A 21,682-nucleotide genomic window follows, 5' to 3' on the forward strand; every position below is an offset into this window, starting at 1 on the left:
AGCCTAGCGTTCTTCTGGCCACGGCCGCCACCTTGTCGCATTGTTTCTTCACATTCAGATCCTCGAACACCATCACCCCAAGGTCTCTCTCCTGAGTTGAGCTTACTAATCTTTCTCCTTCTATCTGGTATCCCTCTTTTGGGTTTCTGCACCCCAAGTGCATCACTCTGCACTTCTTGGCATTAAATTTTAACTTCCAGACTCTCAACCATTCTTCTAACGTTTGGAGATCCTTTCTCATTGTTTCTACTCCCTCCAGGATATCCACTCTATTGGCTGTCTTCGTGTTATCCACAAAAAGGCAAACCTTTCCTTTCAACCCTTCAGCAATATCTCTCACAAATATATTAAACAGAATTGGCCCCAGCACCAACCGCTGAGGAACTCCACTGCTCACTTCCCTTTCCTCTGAGCGGATTCCATTTACTACCACCCTCTTCCACCTGTCGGTCAACCAGTTTCCTATCCAGTTCACCACTTCTGGTTCTAAGTTCAGCCCTCTCAGCTTATTCACGAGTCTACTGTGGGGGATTGTATCAAAGGCTTTGCTGAAATCCAAGTAGACTATATCTAGCACACGTCCTTCATCCAGTTCTTTGGTCACCCAGTCAAAGAAGTCAATACGATTTATTTGGCAGGATTTTTCTTTGGTCAAGCCATGTTGCCTCGGATCCTGTACCCCATTGGCTTCTAGAAAGTTAACTATCCTTTCTTTCAGCAGCGACTCCATTATTTTTCCAACCACCAATGTGAGACTACCAGTCTGTAGTTTCCTATGTCTTCCCTGTCTCCACTTTTGTGAAGAGGGGCTACATCATTTCATCTCCAATCCTGCGGAACCTCTCCCGTCTTTACAGATATATTAAATAAGTCCTTAAGAGGTCCTACCAGGACTTCTCTGTGCTCCCTCAGTGTTCTGGGATGTATCCCATCCAGCCCCATAGTGTCGCGTCCCTCACCTGTGCCGCTTCTCCGTCGGGCGTGCCGCGCTGTCAGGGTGCCGCAGGGAGTGTTGGCCAGGAGAGGCGGTCGGGCGCCAGGCCCCTGTGTCGCACCGCTGGAGTCCTGTCTGCGGTCTGGGCTGCTCCGGCCCTCCGGTCCGCTTCGGTGGCGGCGGGGAGACGCCGGCCAGGTGGACAGGGCCGGCGTTCCCCGAGAAAGGGATCCCTTGCAGGCGCGGAGCCTCAGAGGAATGATGTCACTCCCCACAACGTCCGGATTGGCCGATCGCGGCTGACTCCGCCTCCTGCTTCTGGCCGGCCAATCCGGGGCTGTTGAGTCACGGTTGTGGGTAGCTCCGCCTCCTTTCAGCTGTTACCGGTCCTCCTGATGGGGAGGGCTATTTAGGAGCAGCAAGGTAGAACTCTCATTGCTTCGGCTTCTACTTGTGTGGATTCTGTGGCGTTGGGTTTTCCTTGGACTGCTCCTGCTCTGAAACTTGCCTGGACCTGGACTCTGCTTTTGTTTGCCGCCTGCCCTGAAACTTGCCTGGACCTGGACTCTGCTTTTGTTTGCCGCCTGCCCTGAAACTTGCTTGGACCTGGACTCTGCTTTTGTTTGCCGCCTGCCCTGAAACTTGCCTGGACCTGGACTCTGCTTTTGTTTGCCGCCTGCCCTGAAACTTGCTTGGACCTGGACTCTGCTTTTGTTTGCCGCCTGCCCTGAAACTTGCCTGGACCTGGACTCTGCTTTTGTTTGCCGCCTGCCCTGAAACTTGCCTGGACCTGGACTGTGCTTTTGTTCGTCACCTGCTCTGAGACTTGTCTGGTCTTGGACTTTGCTCCTGCTTTCCATCTGCCCTGGAAGTCTCACCTGTGTCTACACACCCCTGACCTCCTGAGGAGTTGCTGCTCCACTCTTCAGGTAAGATCAGGATTGTCCGGCTGCCTAACTCCGTTCGGCACAGGGGCTCACTTTCTGAGGGTTACTAGGCCTGACACATAGCTTTATCCACTTTCAGATTTTCAAGCCGTTTATGAACACTTTCTTCCGTGAACGGCACTATATCCATTCCAGATATATCCTTGGCAGCCGACTGGGGTCCTTCTCCAGGATTTTCTTCCGTGAACATCAGTGAAGTATTTGTTTAGCACGTTCACTGTATCCTCAACGTTCTCCATATGGCTATTCTCAGTATCTTTCAGTCTTGCATTTTGTCACCTCTCTTTATATCTTTAGCCATTTTTTTCTTCCACCCATGCTTTCGCTAGTCATGTTTCCATCTTCGCTTCTTTGAGTTTAATCCGATAATCTTTTCTATGATCCTCTCATTGCGTTCTTCTGTATTTCTTGAACAAAGCCTCTTTTGTCCTTATTTTTTCAGCTATTTGTTTGGAGAACCATATAGGTTTTTGTTTCTCTTGTTTTTGTTTACCTTCATTGCATAAAGATCAGTTGCCATATTTATTGCAGTTTTCAGCTTGGACCATTGCGCTTCCACTTCTCCCATTCCTGCCCCTGCTGTCAGCTCCTTCTTTAAGTATTTCCCCATTTTATCAAAATCAGTACATTTGAAATCCAGTACTTTGAGTTTTGTGCGTTTGCACTCTGCTTTTATCCTTACATGAAACCATATTGTATGATGATCACTATTACCCAGGTGGGCACCCACATGGACATTGGAAACACTTCCTCCATTTGTAAGCACTAGATCCAACTCGACCCTTCCCTCGTGGGTTCCGTCATCAGTTGTGTGAGCAATGCACTTTGACAGGCATTCATGATCTCTGTACTTCTTTCCGATTCTGCCGACGGACGTTCCAGTCCACATCAGGCAAGTTGAAATCTCCCAACAATAGCACCTCCTCTTTCATACCAAGCTTATGAATGTCTTCTATCAGATCCTTGTTCAACTTCTCAATTTGTGCCGGAGGCCTGTGGATATCACCCATGTGGATACAAGTTCCATCTTCTCTTTCCAGGACGATCCATATAGCTTTTTTCTTTCCCCAGGTACTCTGGATTTTAGCCGCTCTGATAACTGTTTTTCACATACAACGCCACTCCTCCATTTTTTTGGCCCTCCCTATCCTTTCTAAAAAGATTATAGCCTGGTATGGTCGCATCCCATTCATGAGAATTATTGAACCATGTCTCTGTAATAGCAACAATATCCACATTTTCCTCAAACATCAGGTCTTGAAGACCTTGAACATTTCTACTTAGTCTATGAGCATTAGTGCTCATTGCTTTCCAACTGTGAATTGAGTTAGAATGGTTTTCTAACCTTTCCCTCTGTCATCATGTTTTTTCTGGGGTTGATTTTCTGAATTCCCTTGTTGCCTTTTGTCACCCCCACCCTCTAGTTTAAATGTCTAGAAACATACTGTCTGAATTTCTCCCCAAGGATCCTTTTTCCCGTCATAGAAAGATGTAGCTCATCATTATAGTACAGCCTATGATTTTGCCATGTTCTGCCCCATCCTCCTATGTATCTGAAACCTTCTTCTTTACACCAAACTTTGAGCTACTTATTGTTTTATGTAGTTTCTTCTCCCTTCCCACATGTAGGAATAACTTCAGAAAACGCTGCAGTCCAAACCAAAGACTTGAGTCCCTCTCCAGGCTTCTGGAATGCTCGCTGTGCTCTGAACTTGTTATTGTTGGCTAGGTCATTTGTCCCCAAGTGGGGTTTAACCACCAATGCTTATCTTAGGAAATGTTTCTTTCATACTTCACATAGAACTTATTTCACTCAGGTGCAATTACTTAAATTTGGTCATATTCAATCCCCTATTTGTGGTAAATGCTTAAGTGCAGAAAATACTTTGTTTCACACCTTTTGGGCATGCCCTTTAATTAGACAGTTCTGGAATGCCGTCATTCCTTACATTTCTGATATAACCCATGAAATTCTATTGAATTCACCAATGAATCTTATCTTAGATAAGGTGGAGACTAATAGAGGATGCTGTGAGGGTGATACACTACTGATTCAGAAGCTATGCCTACTGGCTCGCAATGTATTTTACAGTCAGACTGTTGCTGAGCCACCTACATATTGTAAATGGAAGAGTCAGGTTCATCAACTGCTTGTTTGGGAGGCGCGTAATTCCTTTAGACTTAAAAAAGCTCTTTTTAAAGGTTTGGGATAGTTATATTCAGCACATGACACCACGGGGAAGAAGTTTTATTTTGAATACCTTATGGTCTATTTTCATGTCATGTCCCCTACCTCAATGCAAGCGGCGTCCTCGGGCTGCGCAGGGTCCTGTTGGCACACACACTTGACTGGCACAGCCCTGAGCCGTGTGTGTAGTTCTTCTCTGGCTGCAGGCTCCTTGATTGCTTTGCTTCCATGCACCTGGCTCTGCTCTCTCTCTGCCTGGCTGGCTTCCAGGCTCCTTGATTGCTTTGCTTCCACCCACCTGGGTCTGCTCTTCCTCTGCCTGGCTTCCCGTGCTTCTCTCCTATTGGTCTTCCAGTTCCTCCTTCCCCTGCTGTTGTCCTATGGCTGTGCCCCTTCTCCATGCTGATGTCAGATGCCAGCACTGTATCAGCTGAGCTCTTCCTAGACTCCTTGCTTCAGCTTCTACTTTGGTAGGTGTTACTTGCTCAGTAGTGTGCTTCTCCTCTACTTTGTTCTTCGTTGTTGACTCTGCCTGTACCTGGATTACTCTCGAGTCTGCTGCCTGCCTACTGACTCTGCCTGTACCTGGATTACTCTCGAGTCTGCTGCCTGCCTACTGACTCTGCCTGTACCTGGATTACTCTTGTGTCTGCTGCCTGCCTACTGACTCTGCCTGTACCTGGATTACTCTTGTGTCTGCTGCCTGCCTACTGACTCTGCCTGTACCTGGATTACTCTTTTGCTTGCTGCCTGTCTGGCCGTCACGTTCATCACCCCGCTTCCTGCTCCATCTCGTAAGCCCTGCAGGCCACCCGCACCTAGGGGCTCAACCTCTGGGGAACGGTGGTCAGCACAGGTGAAACCCGGGGTTGTCCGGCTGCCAAGCAGAACCTGGTCCGAGTACCGGGCTTGGCAGCACTCTACTTGGTACAAGAACTCACAGGTCTGAAATTGCATTAGGGATCAATAGTGCTTTACTCTACTGTTTCTAGTGCCTCATTTCTTATACTGCTATACCATACTTTCTTGGTCACCAGATGCCATAAGAAACCAGTCGGAAAGTGATATTTCTCTTTGGATGGGGATTCATTTGGGAAGGGGGAAGGTTTACTTATAAATTATGGTAAGATACTTTTGTTAGTTTGTATTTATTGTTTATACGATCATTGTTCTACTTGGTTTTCAATATTTTGACTGTTTTCAAATATGTATTGCTTGATTGTTTTATCACCACTCTTTGCCTTTCGCAAATAACCCAAGGAGAAGGGCAGAATTGACAAAGTAGGAAGTTTCTTAAATTAGTAATAGGCTATCAATACAATACAAACTGAATGTAGATATGCACACAAAGCAGTGGAGGTAGAAAACATGTGCTTCAGTTTCCTGTCATCTCTTACATCTAATCTGCACGTACAAATGAAAATAAAGTGATATCTATTGACTTGAGAACTTTAGACCTGGTGTTTTCTAAAACCCAAGTGTGTTGTGTGATTTAAGATTTGTGAAAATGTTGGCGAGTCTCTGGTTGCTTGCGAAGGAGATTGCTGTCGACTGTTCCACATAGAGTGCCAGGAACTGAAAGTGCTTCCTGATGGCAAATTCATCTGTAAGGAATGCAAAACTGGTAAGTGCAATGTTAGTTTATGCATTCACCTAAAATGCTGTGCAACTTCATAATGATTGTACATATTTTAAAAAACTGGACAGGGTTTTTTTCTCTGACATTTATTGCTGCCTTGTTCAAGTTATAAACATAGAAGCAGAGAAAACTGTAGGCAGATAATAACCATATGGCCTATCCACTCTGCCCATCCATGCCATCTATGCTCCCTGTGATGGCATGGATGGGCAGAGTGGATAGGCTCTACGCTCCCTGTTATTCTGAAGAGAGTAAAGCAGTAAAACATGAAAACCAGTATTCACATTTTTAGTTAAATGTGTACTGGAAAACAGCACTAATTATCAATTAAAACTTGACTGTACCATCTCAGAATACATCTATATGATGCTGCTTCGGTTGTTATCCTCATCCTTACTATCTTCTGACATGTGCTTGGCCCCAACTGAACTGCTAAACATGCTGTATTGTGTTGCACTCACTCAAATGTCCTCAGCCCTGCACAGGTTGTTGAATCTACTGTATGTTGTGCTTGTGTAGGCCATAGGATTTCCTTGCCTATGTTGGGCTAGTCTCCTATTCCTGTATAGTCCTCTTCTCCTTTTGATTCCATAGATAGTCTGGCTTACTTTACTGTTGAAGTTAATGCTCACCTACAGTTAGCATAAAGTCCAGTCTGCAAGTACAAAACAGTTTATATTTTTGCATAGGCAGTTTTCAGGCAGAAATGTAAGTCTTATTTTTGGAATCTGCAAAGAAATCCACTGAAAACAAAAAAATAACCACTGCAAAAAATTGGAAGGAAAAGCCTCAAAGAGCTCAAGATCACAAACGATCTAACAAGCTGGAAGGATCCAAAAGATCTGTTACTCTTTCATCATGGGCATAAAAACCTTCCACAATACAAAATTTCCAAAAGCTTATATATGTTCACTTACAAATACTCAACTTCTATAAAGAATAATTAGCACACATTTATTTTTAAAGGGTCCAAAAGCATGAATGTGTCCAGAGTTCAAAGTTAAAGCCCAGCTCAAAATCAAGCCGCTGCTGTGCTAAAAGATCCACACGCCCCCGGGCCAACGATGGCTAGCGTTTCACTATGCTTCCTCAGGGTCCACGGCGGTGGGATGCTGTCTCTGAAAAAGTAAATGAAATATAATGAGACAGGTTCAGCAGACTTGGAGGAGCTGAGGTAGACAAAGAGGTTTATAGGGGAGCCCTACAGGGCGTTGTAGAGAAGTCCCACCTCCAGTCTGGCATGGAGGAGAAAGGTCTCCTGAAGGGAGAGCATCACTGTGGAGAGGCATGAAGTGATCCTGTAGCCAGGACTGGCCCTCCAGGGGATGCAATAGCCTCTGTCACAGAGGATGTATCTCCAGGGGCTTCTGCCCGGGTGGGAAGGGTTAGGACGGCCATTGTATTTGGAGATTCAGTTATTAGGCATGTAGATAGTTTGGTAGAAGCCCAGACCAGATATATTCTATGTATTAAAAAAGAGGAAGGAAGGCCAAATGATAGTTGGCATGGTTAAAAACTGACTTGAAGGAATCAGAGCTAAAAGAAAATTCTTCAGAAAATGGAAGAAGGATCCAACTGAAAATAATAGGAAACGGCATAAGGAATGGCAAGTCAAATGCAAAGCGCTGATAAGGACGCAAAGAGAAACTTTGAAAAGAACATTGTGTTGGAGGCAGTGGTGTGCTGGAGCTGGCTCGCAAGAGCCGGTTGTTAATCTTTCAACCGACTTGCGAGCCAGTTGTTAAATATAGCGAGCCGGCTCTGGCTCTCCTCCCTCTCTCCGGATCCTCACCGACGCCTTGTTCTTCTAATTCTTCGGGGCAGGCAGTCTTGCCTGCCCGCTGCCAGCTCACTCTCCCCCGCTGCCGATTCGTGCTTTAAAAATGGCCGCAGAGACTTCCAGAGGCAGCCATTTTGAAACGCAAATCGGCAGCGGGGGAGAGTCAGCTGGCAGCGGAATTAGAAGGACGAGGCAGGTAGACCCGAAGCATACTTGGGGTGAGAGTGAGGGTGCTGTCTATGTTTGGGGGGGGGGGGGAAGTTGGGTGGAGGAATTGGAAGATGTTTTTGTGACGTTTGGAGGGTAGGGGGGATTAGAAGGGGTTTGCATGATGTTTCTGGGTGTGGGAGAGAGGGAGATTGGAATCTTGGGGGAGGGGGACGTTGGGACCCAGCCAGATACTCTTAACAGGTCCCGACTGAATATCAGATGGTCAGTATTTAAAAAAAAAAAGTGCTAACTGCTGCATGCTCAATATTGACTTTGAGCTTTTGGAAGTAGAAGTAAATAGCAGAGAGAGTGATCCCAAGGGCCCATGGAGGGCATGGGAGAGGAGGGTCGTTGGGTATGGGTGGATGGAGGACAGGGGAGAGGAGGGGAGAGAGAAGAAATGCTGGACATAGATGGAGGGGAGGGAAGAGTGAGGAAGGAGATTAGTTGAGGGGAAAGGAAGAGAGGAGAAAAACTACACATGGATGAAGAAAATAGGCAGAAGCTGAGGACCAGAAATGAAGAAGAAAGGAAAGGAAGCCCTGGAAACGGAGTTAAGAGGACAAATAGCAGCAGAATCGGATACTGGGCCAGCATGATCAGAAAAACAGTCACCAGACAAAAAAGGTAGAAAAAAATCATTTTATTTTCATTATAGTGTTTGGAATATGTTAACTTTGAAAATCAGGTACTCAACATTAAAAGTTTATATTTATTTACGGTATTTATGGCATTTTATCGCACATTAAACATGAATTAGATTGGAACCTGGGATCATTTAATTTTTGTTTCCTGGAGGAATGCATTGCCACCCCCCCCCCCCCCCCCCCCCCCCGGCTCTCTCCCTGGCTATAGCCAGCTCTGCAATTTGGAGGGGGGCGCAGAGGGGGACTGGGATGGGGGGCGCAGAGGGGGACCGGGGAGAGAGCCTGTTGTTAAACATTTACCAGCACACCACTGGTTGGAGACAAAATACATAAAACTTTATTAGGCATATTAGAAGCAAGAAGCCAATAAAAGAATCAGTTGGACTGCTAAATGACCGAGGAGGTAAAAGGGGCACTCAGGGAAGACAAGGCCAGTGTGGAATGATTAAATGAATTCTTTGCTTCGGTTTTCACCGAAGAATATGTGGGAGAGATACCAGTGCCACAAATGTTATTCAATTCTGACAAGTCAGAGGAACTGAAACAAATCTCTGTGAACCTGAAAGATGTAATGGGGCAATTTGACAAATTGAAAAGTAGCAAATTGCCTGGGCTGGATGGTATACATCCCAAAGTACTGATAGAATTGAAAAATGAATTTGCAGAGCTATTGTTAGTAATATGTCATTTGTCTTTAAAATCAAGCATGGTACTGGAAGATTGGATAGTGGCCAATGTAACGCCAATTTTTTAAAAGGATTCCAGATGTGATCTGGGAAATTATAGACCAGTGAGCTCAACTTCTTTGCTGGGCAAAATGGTAGAAACTATTCTAAAGAACTAAATTACAGCTCATATATTTAAGCATGGATTAATGAGACAAAGCCAACATGAATTTAGTCAAGGGAAATCTTGCCTCACCAATCTACTACTTTTCTTTGAAGGGGTGAACAGACGTGGATAAAGATGAGCCTGTTGATATTGTGTATCAGGATTTTCAAAAGACATACCTCATGAGAGACTCATGAGGAAATTAGAAATTCATGAGAGGTAATGTCCTATTGTGGATTAAAAACTGGTTAAAAGATAGAGAACAGAAAGTAGGGTTAAATGGTCAGTATTCTCAATGGAGAAAGGTAGATAGTGGGGTTCCCCAGGGGTCTGTGCTGGGACTGCTCCTTTTTAATATATTTATAATGATCTAGAGATGTGAATAACTAGTGAGGTAATTAAATTTGCTGAGGACACAAAGTTATTCAATGTTGATAAATCGCAAGAGGACCTTATGAGACTGGGAGATGGGACATCCAAATGTTAGATGACATCAGTGGTGTAGCTAGGGTAGTTGACACCCGGAGCCGGTCATTTTTTTAACACCCCCCTCCAAAATCTAGTACTAGGCATGCCGAGAATACAAAACACTCAGGACCTATAGAGCAATTCTACCATACCATAAGCAGTCATTTCTACGAATCACACAAGGAAAAGGAAAGCATCTTAAACACTACAGTGAGCACTAGAACATCAATTCACCTATTGTAAAACGAAACCAGACAGAATAGTACAGATCGTCGATCCTGCACAGTCAATGCCAACTAAAAGCCATGTATTTTTCACAAACACAGGTACACCCTAATCCACTATAGAATAATAATAAACTTTCGATTTAGCAAAAATTTAACAACCCCCAAGATGCCAGACTCTGCATACAATGCAACACCACAGAAACAGAAAATGTCCCCTAGTACTGTGCAAAATATAAAGACAGCAGATGTAAATTTGAAAAACAAGTACCAATCATCACTTTACAAATTAACAAATAGAAATAAAACAAATATAGAAAATAAAATAATACCATTTTATTGGACTAATACATTTAGCTTTCAGAGGCCAAAACATCCTTCCTCAGGTCAATATAGTATAGTGCTGTTACAGTATCCTATCCTGACCTGAGGAAGGGGGTTTTGTTCTCCAAAAGTTAGCCAAAATGTATTAAAATTAGTCCAATAAAAAGATTACCTTGTTTACATGTTCTATTATAAACATTTATTAACACAGCTACAATACTACTTTATCCTAAAGCAAAAAAATACAAATATATATATTTTATTTACAGTTTGTTGTCTCTGGTTTCTGCTTTCCTCATCTTCTTTCCACTGTCATCCTTCCATCCAGCATCTGTCTTAGTTCTCTCTCTGCCATCCAGTGTCTGCCCTCTCTCCTGTTCCCTCCATCCAATGTCTGCCCTCTCTCCCTGCCCCTTCCATCTATCTCTGCCCCTTCCATCCACCATCTGCCCCTGTCTGCCCTCTCTCTCCCCCTTCCATTCACTGTCTGCCCTTTCTATCCCTTCCATTCACTGTCTGCCCTTTCTCTCTGCTCCTTCAATCCACCATTTGCCCTCCCTCTCCCAACCATCCAGGGTCTGCCCTCCCTTTCACTCCCCCTTCCATCCAGGATCTGTCCCCTCTCTCTGCCCCTTTGTTTCAGCCCCAGCCCTTTTCTCCCACCAGTCCTGAGCTTCAGCCCCCAGTCACTTCTCCCTGTCCCCTTTTCAGCCCCCAGTTTCAACCCCAGCACTTTTGTCTCACCAGTCCCGAGCTTCAGCCCCCAGCCACTTCTCCCTGTCCCCTTTTCAGTCCCCAGTTTCAACCCCAGCCCTTTTCTCTCACCAGTCCCGAGCTTCTGCCCCAGCCACTTCTCCCCGTCTCCTTTTCAGCCCCCAGTCCCCACAGTTTCAGCCCCTGCCCCTTTTCAGCCCCCAGTCCCAGTACTAGCCCCTTATCCCATCTACCCTCCTTTTCAGCCCCCAGTTCCAGCCCCCTTCATCCACATGCCTTGCATTAAGGCCCCCCTTTTCAGCCCGACCCATTCTCCCACCTGACCCAGGCATGCCCCCATTTTCCCTCATGACCTCTTCTCAGACCCCAGTTCCAGCCCCCTTCTCCCATCTGAGAACCCCCTCACCTCCCCTCCCCATCTAAGAACCCCCACCCCACCCCAGTCCTCTTCTCCCATCTGAGAATCCCCCTTCTCCCATCTGAGAACCTCTCCCCTTCTGAGAACCCCCACAACACCCCACCCCCTTCTCCCATCTGAGAACCCCCTCCCCTCCCGAGAACCCCCACAACACCCCACCCCCCTTCTCCCTTCTGAGAACCCCCTCCCCATCCCATCTGAGAACCCCCTCCCCTCCCCATCCCATCTGGGAACCACCACAACACCCCTCTCCTCTCCCATCTGAGAGCCCTCACCCCAACCTGCCTATTAAGAAGGGTATGGAGTCCAGGTGTGCGGATGTTATAATGCCGTTGTATCGCTCCATGGTGCGACCGCACCTGGAGTATTGTGTTCAGTACTGGTCTCCGTATCTCAAAAAAGATATAGTAGAATTGGAAAAGGTACAGCGAAGGGCGACGAAAATGATAGTGGGGATGGGACGACTTTCCTATGAAGAGAGGCTGAGAAGGCTAGGGCTTTTCAGCTTGGAGAAGAGACGGCTGAGGGGAGATATGATAGAAGTGTATAAAATAATGAGTGGAATGGATCGGGTGGATGTGAAGCGACTGTTCACGCTATCCAAAAATACTAGGACTAGAGGGCATGAGTTGAAGCTACAGTGTGGTAAATTTAAAACGAATCGGAGAAAATTTTTCTTCACCCAACGTGTAATTAGACTCTGGAATTCATTGCCGGAGAACGTGGTACGGGCGGTTAGCTTGACGGAGTTTAAAAAGGGGTTAGATAGATTCCTAAAGGACAAGTCCATAGACCGCTATTAAATGGACTGGAAAAATTCCTCATTTTTAGGTATAACTTGTCTGGAATGTTTTTACGTTTGGGGAGCGTGCCAGGTGCCCTTGACCTGGATTGGCCACTGTCGGTGACAGGATGCTGGGCTAGATGGACCTTTGGTCTTTCCCAGTATAGCACTACTTATGTACTTATGTACTTATGTACCAGTGAGCTCCGTCGAGAGAGCCCTCTTCTCCTGCTCTCACCCTGCCTTAAAAAAAAAATTTGTGAAGCGGAGTCGCTGGCAGGCAGCGCCTCGCGTCTGCCCTGCTTGTAAAAGAAGTAAACCTCCTCCTCCTCGTCTTTCTTCACTGGGTCCCTCCCTCTCAGAAATAGGAAGTTACCTCAGAGGAGGGCGGGACACAGTGAAGAAAGGCCCGACGAGGAGGAGGAGGTTTACTTGTTTTACAAGCAGGGCAGACGCGAGGCGCTGCCTGCCTGCGACTCTGCTTCACAAATTTTTTTTTAAAAGGCAGGGGAGCAGCGGGAGTGGAGCACCCCCCCTCACCTGCTGACACCCGGGGCGGACTGCCCCCACCGTCCCGCCCTTGCTACGCCACTGGATGACATTTAATATGAGTAAGTGCAAAGTGATGCATGTGGAAAGAGGAACCCAAACTATACCTTGTAAGCCACTTTGAGCCTACGATCAGTGGGAAAATGTGGGATATAAATGTAGTAGTAATAATAATATTAGGAGTCACCGCCCAGGAAAAGGATGTAGGTGTCATCGTTGATGTGTTCAAATCTTCTACTCAATGTGCAGCGGCATCTAAGAAAGCAAATAGAATGTTAGGAATGGAAAAAGAAAAATGAGAATGTGTTAATGCCTTTGTATCACTCCATGGTGCAACTGCACCTTGAATATTGTGTGCAATTCTGGTCACCGCTTCTCAAAAAAGATATAGTTGATTTAGAAAAGGTACAGAGAATGGGGATGGAAATGATAAATTGGATGGGAAGACTTCTCTATGAAGAAAGGCTAAAGCAGCTGGGGCTCTTCAGCTTGGAGAAGAGACGGCTGAGGGGAGATATGATAGATGTCTATAAAATACTGAGTGGAGTGGAACTGGTAGACGCGAGTCACTTGTTTACTCTTTCCAAAAATACTAGGACTAAGGGGCACACAGTCAAGCTACTAAGTAGTAAATTTAAAACAAACCAGAGAAAATATTTCTTCACTCAACCTGTAATTATACTCAAGAATTCATTGCCAGAGAATGTGGTAAAAACAGTTAGCTTAGCAGGGTTTAAAAAAAAGGTTTGGCTAATTTCCTAAAATAAAACTCCATAAGTCGTTATTAAGATGGACTTGGAAAAATGCACTGCTTGTTTCTAGGATAAATAGCATAAAATCTATTTAGGATAAATAGCATAAAACCTATTTTACTGTTCTAGAATCTTGCCAGCTATTTGTGACCTGGATTGGCCACTGTTGGAAACGGGATACTGGGCTTGATGGACCTTCAGTCTGACCCAGTATGGCAATGGTTATGTTCTTTTGTTATGTTTACTTCTAATACTGCATACTGCCTTTGGCCTCTTGTCAGTTCCTCAAGTGTTAACAAAATGCTTGAGATCATAGTACTCTTATGTGTGTGAGTATATGTAGATTTATAAATAATATTTGCAGACTGGGAGTGCACCTGTTTTCTCTATTTAGATGATTGGCTAGTCAAGAGCACACCTCTGGAAGGTTCAGAAGGTTCAGTGTACACAACCATTTGAATAAATTACCCCAGATTTCACCTAAGCCCATCATAGCAATTGTGAGCATGGCAGATGTTGAGGATGTTGAACCACCTCGATGTTTTGTTTGAAAGGCGGTATACCAAATCTCACAAATAAATGTTGGACCACATGGCCTCAGCAATACATTTAACATCCTTGGCAGTAGTGCCGGATTTAGGCATAAGCTAAACAAGCTACAGCTTAGGGCCTTAGAATATTTCAGAATTTTTTTGGCTTTTAGAATTTTATATGGGTTTTTTTTTATGTGCAGAGCTGACATCCACAGTTGAAACAACAAAATTCATGAATTAACTTTTAATGCCTTGCTATTAAATAATTAAAAGGCATATATATGTTTTCAATTTTTTCAAGGTCATGTTTTGGTATGCATCTTTGTGAGACCTTCTGGTGTAACTTTTTAACAAGGGGCCTCCAAGCTTTATGGCTTCACCAAGTCTAAATCCAGCACTGTTGGCAGTTTCAATTTCAGACAAGCTCAATGAACTTTGAGCATTCAGTGGACTTTGCCACTGGAAAGCTCTAAGATGTAATTTCTGTCACCAGTTCTCTCTGGAACTCACTGTCTTTGTGGACAAATAAATCTAATCAAGTGAAAGTTGTCTGTTTCCAAATTTTTCCAATTCAAGCATTGTTAATGACATATGCGTCCAAGCATGTGTGCCCCTCACAGGAGAAATTCTATCAGATAAATTTCCTAGAATTGAGAGCAATATACACTAAAAGGTTTCAAAAACCAGTTGACCAAAAAAATTGTATTAATTCAGACCAACAGTTAGGTAGACATGTACTACATCAACAAGCAGGGAGGAGCAGGGTCCTACCTTCTGTGTTGGGAGACTGCAAGAATGTGTAATTGGACCATCCGTGGATGACCCTCAGAAGCACATATCTGGCAGACAAGAACAACGGCCTGCAGACAAACTGAGTCAAGTTTTACAACTACACAAGTGGTTTGTGGATGTGAACATGGCTGTTAAAAGTTTGGATTTTGGGGGAGTGGAGCATCCCTTTTAGATCTTTTTGTCATGCCTTCCAACAGAAAAGCACACCAATTGTGCTCCATAATATGGACACACAGCAAGCTAGTCTCAGATGTCTGCCTCCTAGACTGGGAAGAGGGACTTTTGTTTGTTTAATCTTCCATACCTCTCATGGTGAGAACTCTCTTGTAACTCAGACAAGAGTAGCAAACCATGATTCCCATAGCACTTTACCAGCTCAAACAGATCTGCTTTCATTCTGGAACTTTTCATAAGTCCCATGAGACTGGACCTTTTTCCAACATGCAGGCTTAGGTAATGATGGTGCATCCCAATCTTGAGCCCCTAGCCCTCACAGCTTGGATGTTGAGAAGATAACTGATTTTCCTGAACCTGCTGAACAGTGTGTCTGAAGTTCTTTTGGCTTCCTGGAGAATGGAAGAGGTTTGCTGTCTGGTATGACAGAAAGGCCTTAGATCATATTTTCTGTTTCAAATGAAAACTGCTTGGCCAGACAGCCAAGCTGACTCTTGACACTCTAGAATTGACTGCTTTCCTGGAGGGGTGTGACTCAGAACAAATTGTACCTTAGCTCATGAGAATGTTTAAGGAACAAAGGAGGAGTAAGCAGGAACCTCACAGAGGTGATATAGTCAGACAGATGGAGTAAGGAAAAACAAAATATGAACGTGCTAAACCCCTACAAGAAAAACTACACTGGCTCCCACTTAAAGAACATATCATGTTCAAAATATGTACCCTAGTTCACAAAATCATTCACGGAGACGCTCCAGCCTACATGTCAGACCTGATAGACTTACCACCCAGGAATGCTAAAAAATCATCCCGCACATTCCTCAATCTTCACTTCCCCAACTGCAGAGGTCTAAAATACAAACTAACGCATGCGTCAATCTTTTCCTACTTGAGCACACAATTCTGGAACGCGCTGCCGCGCAACTTGAAGACGATCCATGAACTAACCAACTTCCGCAAACTACTGAAGACCCATCTCTTGGACAAGGCATACCACAAAGGTCAACAAATGTGAACCATTACACAAATATCCAGAACTGCTTAAAGAAATTCGACTCTCGAAATCAGTTCGTTACTCTACTATCCTGCTTAACTATTATCATGTTACCCAAGATCCTTAAGCAATACTAAATGTATATTGCTCATTATTCTACTACCTTGCCTTACTATTATTATGTTACCCAAGATCCTTAAGCAACAGTGGCGTTCCTGGCCTGGATGGCACCCGGGGTGGAGCGCCGAAGCGCCCCCCCCCCCCCCCCGCTAGATGACACCTCCCCCCCCCCCCCCCGGCAAAATGACCCCCCCCCCCCGGGTGCACGCCGCTGGGGGGGGGGGGGGGTGCCGCGGCGCGTGCCTGCTCCGAGTTCGCTAAACTTCGTTCGTTCGCTGCAGCTCCCTCTGCCCCGGAACAGGAAGTAACCTGTTCCGGGGCAGAGGGAGCTGCAGCGAACGAGCGAAGTTTAGCGAACTCGGAGAAGCAAGCGCGTGCCGCAGCACCCCCCAGCGGCGTGCACCCGGGGTGGACCGCCCTAACCGCCCCCCCCCCCCCTTGGTACGCCACTGTTAAGCAACACTAAATGTATATTTTCTTTAGATTATCTATTACTATTATCATGTTACCCAAGATCCTTAAGCAATACTAAATGTATATTTTCTTATAGATTTCCACTATTCATAATGTAATGTAAGCCACATTGAGCCTGCAAAGAGGTGGGAAAATGTGGGGTACAAATGCAATAAATAAATAAATGACAAATTCAAGTGGCTAAAACAGTAGTACACTTTATTGCAAGGACTTGACATGGCCGTGTTTCAGCGCTGATGCCTGCATTAGTAGTCTATCAACCTTAACAGAACCATGAAAATATCAAGTGGAATACATTGAAAAACACATTTAAGAAAATATAAATATACATATAAATTAAGTAACGCATGATTAAAATACTCATATGTATTATAATTAAAAGGCGCACTGAGGAAACTAAAATGAAATGGATTTAAAACACTGGTGTCATTGAGTAAGAAAGATACTGTATTATATATTCAATGAGTTCAGACAATCCATATCTGTAAGAGGGAATGAGTAATAAAACATGAATATGTTTGAAGGAATATATACTAGTAAGGATTGAGGGCAAAATACAAGATGAAGACTATACACCATTGACAATGGCAGTTCTCCTGATATAACTGTGGATAAATACGAAAATTTAGTCTTGTGACTTTCGCTATCAATTCACATGCATGGGGAACAGAATATTGACAAAACCAATAATATTGGCCGAACTGATATCTTTATTTAGTAGAATCACACTGGGGTACAAGAATCCGTCTTGTTTTAGCAGGGAGGTTACATAGACAATCTGCATTTAAACCATTTAAAACATTAAAAAGTAATAACCAAGCTAATAATGGACCATAAGTCTTCATGCCTACCACTGTTGCTGACAGCAAATTGGGCTAATAGAGTGTGTGTGTTGGGGGGGGGGGGGGGGTATCAAAATGAACAAATAAAAAAATATGGAAGTGAGACAATCAGGTGATGGAATGGCCACTATTTTGGTGCCAAAAGCCGAATCAAGGAAACCAGAACAAAAAAAAAAAATGATAAATTTCTGTGCCAGTTCCTCTCATAACATGAATTCACAATCTTCACAAATTCATGTTATGAGAGGGACTGGCATTGCTCCAGATTCCTTGATACAGCTTTTTGGAACCAAAAATAAGATAAGTCTGTGATTTTACAAATGATATAAAGTTACAAAGTTGTGGATTTATATGACCACATTTTGCACTTTTTGATAATATACTACAATTAAAGTGAACAGTTTGAATGTGCAATGATTATTTTAAACTTGGGACGTACAGATGACCCTTAGGGGTCTGTGGTGGTCCTGGTAAGAAGTATGAGCTCATTACAAATGTTTGAAGAAGATTATATGTGCTATTGCTTTGAACAGTTGATATACAATATTTCTTGTCATCAGCAGCAGATGAATCCATTAACTGATGGGTTGTATCCGCCTACCAGCAGGTGGAGATAGAGAACACTGAAAAACCACAGTGACCCTTGGACGGCTAGCCCCATCTGCCTTCAGTATTTCTCTGTCTCCCAGCAGGTGTGGACGTAGCTTGATCAGTTCCTGGATTTCAGACTGCCTGAGGTGGCTCCTGTGCTTTGCCAGTTGAGTAGGGCTGTTGTGGCTGGTGGTGCCCACTTTAAAAGCATATAGGTTCGCCCTTTCCCTGCCTTACCCATTCCCCCCTCATCCCGGAGTCCCTCTGTTGCTACCTGCCTCCAACTTTCCTCACAGCGTTAAAAAATAATAATAATAAAAAATAAAAGTGCGCGCTTGTAAGGCGTTGCTATTTCTGAGGCTTTCTCCAGAGATTCTGATTCTGTGCAGCTTGACCGGAGCTCATTGACTCGGTCTTCTGAGGTGAGAGTGGTGGCCAACTCCTCCGGGGAGGTTCCCGTGGACAGCATTCCGAGCGGGGTAAGTTTGGCGCGAAGCCGCCATTTTATTGCTATATTTCTGCCCTTCGGCGATGGCTGCTGAAGAAGTTAAGCGCTGCTCCCGTTGTGGTAAAAGCATGTCAGCAGTGGGGCTGTGTAAAACATGCTCCTTAGACGCTTGCGCTAGTACGATCATGGCGAGCGATGATTCTCCCCGCTCGATGGAGCTGGCAGCGGGTGCCATTTTGGAAGCGCCGCATGTCTCGGCCCTCGCTGTTGCGGAGGAGTCCGAGTGCAGGGGGACGCCTCATTTAGAGGCTGCTACAGGAGCTCCAACCTCCATTTCTCCTAATTCGGGGGCGGAGAGTCAGGGTGAGTTTTTCTCCCCTGAGTTTGTGCTACTAATGCATAAGGCCTTCATGCTGAAAAGAGCTCCACCGCAGATGTCTGACACTGCATTGCATTCTGGATCCCCTCCAGGTGTTGATGCCCCGGTTATGGCTACAGATCCCCTCCAGGTGTTGATGACCCGGTTATAGCTACAGATGTTATTTCTTCCCCCGAGCGTTGGAAGGACACTAAACTTAGACGGGTAAATTCCCCGTCTGAAAGTGGCGCATCTCCCCCCCCCCCCCCCCGTGGTCAGGCTGTGGGGAGTCTGAGGGGTCTGACAGGCCCTCATGGACGGATGATCCAGAGGAGGGTGCCTGTTTGCCACTGGATTCGGATGATCCCAGTGTGGTCCGGATTTTCCACCACGACAAGCTGCCAGCTCTCATTACTGACACCTTGCAGGCCCTCTCGATTGATGATCCTGCAGAGGGCGAGGCCTCTTCTGTTAATCTTAGGATGGTGAGTACTAAGAAGCCTACTCGGGCCTTTCCTGTGCATGACTCCATCCAGGAGCTTATTTCAGCTCAATGGTCTGACCCCGACGGGCCTTTCCTGTGCATGACTCCATCCAGGAGCTTATTTCAGCTCAATGGTCTGACCCCGACGGGCCTTTGAAAGTGGCCAGGGCTATGGGTCAGCTTTGACCTCTGAGTGAGGAGCACTTGGCCCCTTTTGGGATGCCTAAAGTGGACTCTGTCACGGTGATGACTAAAAAGACCACCCTCCCAGTAGAGAGAGGGGTCGCTTTGAAAGACATGCAGGACCGGCGGCTTGAATCCGCGCTGGAGCGGTCCTTTGAAATATTGGGCCTTGCCTCAAGGTCATCTATTTGCAGTTCCTATGCAGCCCGGGCATGTCTTTCCTGGTTACAACAGGCAGTGGAACAGCCCGCAGATGGTGCGGGATCCCTCTCTGAGGTTGCCCCGCGGATGGAGTCGGCCCTGTCATTTTTGGCTGACGCCCTTTATGATCTGGTCAGAGCTTCGGCTAAGCAGATGTCTGTAGCGGTTTCTGCCCGCTGACTTATTTGGCTGCGGCATTGGGCAGCTGATATGGCCTCTAAGCAAAGGCTGGTGAGGTTACCCTTTAGGGGCCTCCTGTTATTTGGAGAGGAATTGGAGAAGATAGTTAAAGACCTGGGGGACTCTAAGCCCCAGCGGTTACCTGAGGATAGGCCGAGGCCTTCTTCCAAGGGTCCTGTGTTTCCCTCCTCTTCCAGACCTCGCTTCCGAGAAGCTCGTAGCGGTGATCCCGGTGCCTCCCGCCAAACGCGGCTGTGGCCGTTATTCCATTTATTTTGTGGTGCCTCGAAAAGGTGGGTCTTTTGGGACCGATCCTCGACTTACGAAGAGTCAACGAGGCCCTAAGAGTGCGACACTTTCGCATGGAAACCCTGCGCTCCATCATTGCGACGGTACAGCCAGGAGAGTTTCTCATGTCTCTGGACCTAAAAGAAACGTATTTGCACATTCCTATTTGGCCCCCACATCAGCGGTTTCTCTGGTTTGCGGTGTTGGGACATTTCCAGTTTCGGGCCTTGCCTTTCGGCCTAGCCACAGCTCCCCGTACCTTTTCCAAGGTAATGGTGGTTGTAGCTGCCTGTCTCAGGCGAGAGGGTATCAGAGTTCACCCTTATCTCGACGACTGGCTCATTAGAGTGGATTCGGCAGACGAAAGTCGTCTTGTCACAGCCGGAGTGGTTACAGTCCTGCAGACTCTAGGCTGGGTGGTCAATATACCCAAAAGTCACCTGACCCCCCTCTCAGTCTCTCGAGTATTTGGGGGTCAGGTTCGACACGGCCTCGGGGTTTGTCTTTCTCCCCAACCAAAGGCGGTGCAAGCTTCAGACTCATGTCCATCTGCTCCTGCTGATGCCTTGCCCGCGAGCTTGGCACTTTGTCCAGCTGCTGGGGTCGATGACGGCCACCTTGGAGGTGGTTCCATGGACGAGAGCGCATATGAGGCCACTGCAGATTGCCCTGTTTCAACAATGTTTTCCAATTTCCCAGGAATATGAATGCAGACTAACGTGGCTCCCTGCGGCCCGGGTCAGTATGGAGTGGTGGCTCTCCGACAGGATGATGCGCCAAGGAATGCCGCTTGCGCTTCCTTCTTGGTGCCTGGCGATAACGGATGCCAGCCTTTGGGGCTGGGGAGCGCATTGCCAGGGAAGCTATGCTCAGGGTCAGTGGACAACCGTGGAAGCGGGGTGGTCCATCAATCGCTTGGAACTGAGAGCGATATTCCAGGCTCTTATGGCCTTCCAAAAGACTCTGAAGGGGCTTGCGGTCCGGGTCCTGTCAAACAACACGACAGCAGTGGCCTACATAAATCGTCAGGGCGGCACTCAGTGCAGGACCCTGGCTGCAGAGGCCGCTCAGATTTGCCACTGGGCTGAGGTACACCTGCAGCTTCTGTCAGCAGCTCACATAGCAGGTCAGAGCAATGTGCAAGCCAATTTTCTCAGCAGGCATCAAATCGACCCGGCAGAATGGGAACTGGCAGAAGAAGTTTTTCTTCAGATTTGTGCCAAATGGGGGACACCCGGAATGGATCTTATGGCGTCAAGTGCAAACACCAAAGTCCCTCGCTTTTTCAGCAGAAGGAGAGATCCTCACTCGGCAGGGTTGGATGCACTGGCTCAACCCTGGACCTCGGGCCTCCTGTATGTGTTCCCTCCTTGGCCCTTGATAGGGCGAGTCCTCCTTCGTATTCGACTACACCGGGGATTGGTGATTCTTATCGCTCCGGACTGGCCAAGGCGTCCGTGGTGTGCGGATCTTCGTCGGATGATGGTGGAGGCTCCATTTCATTTGCCTCTGGTGCCGAACCTGTTGGTTCAAGGTCCAGTGTCTATGGAGGATCCCTGCTGATTTGGTCTTACGGCCTGGCTATTGAGAGGGTGCAATTGAGAGACGAGG

General features: G+C 46.2%; 1 protein-coding gene across 1 annotated transcript in view; it reads left to right on the forward strand.

Annotated features, from left to right (window-relative positions):
* NSD3 (nuclear receptor binding SET domain protein 3) overlaps positions 1–21,682 on the forward strand; it is a 338,825-nt gene that overhangs the window by 167,054 nt on the left and 150,089 nt on the right. Inside the window, 1 exon segment of the mRNA XM_030201931.1 lies at positions 5,567–5,693. Within this exon segment, the coding sequence (XP_030057791.1) occupies positions 5,567–5,693 (127 nt within the window).

This window comes from Microcaecilia unicolor, chromosome 4, assembly GCF_901765095.1.
Source record: "Microcaecilia unicolor chromosome 4, aMicUni1.1, whole genome shotgun sequence".
NCBI classification, from domain to species: domain Eukaryota; kingdom Metazoa; phylum Chordata; class Amphibia; order Gymnophiona; family Siphonopidae; genus Microcaecilia; species Microcaecilia unicolor.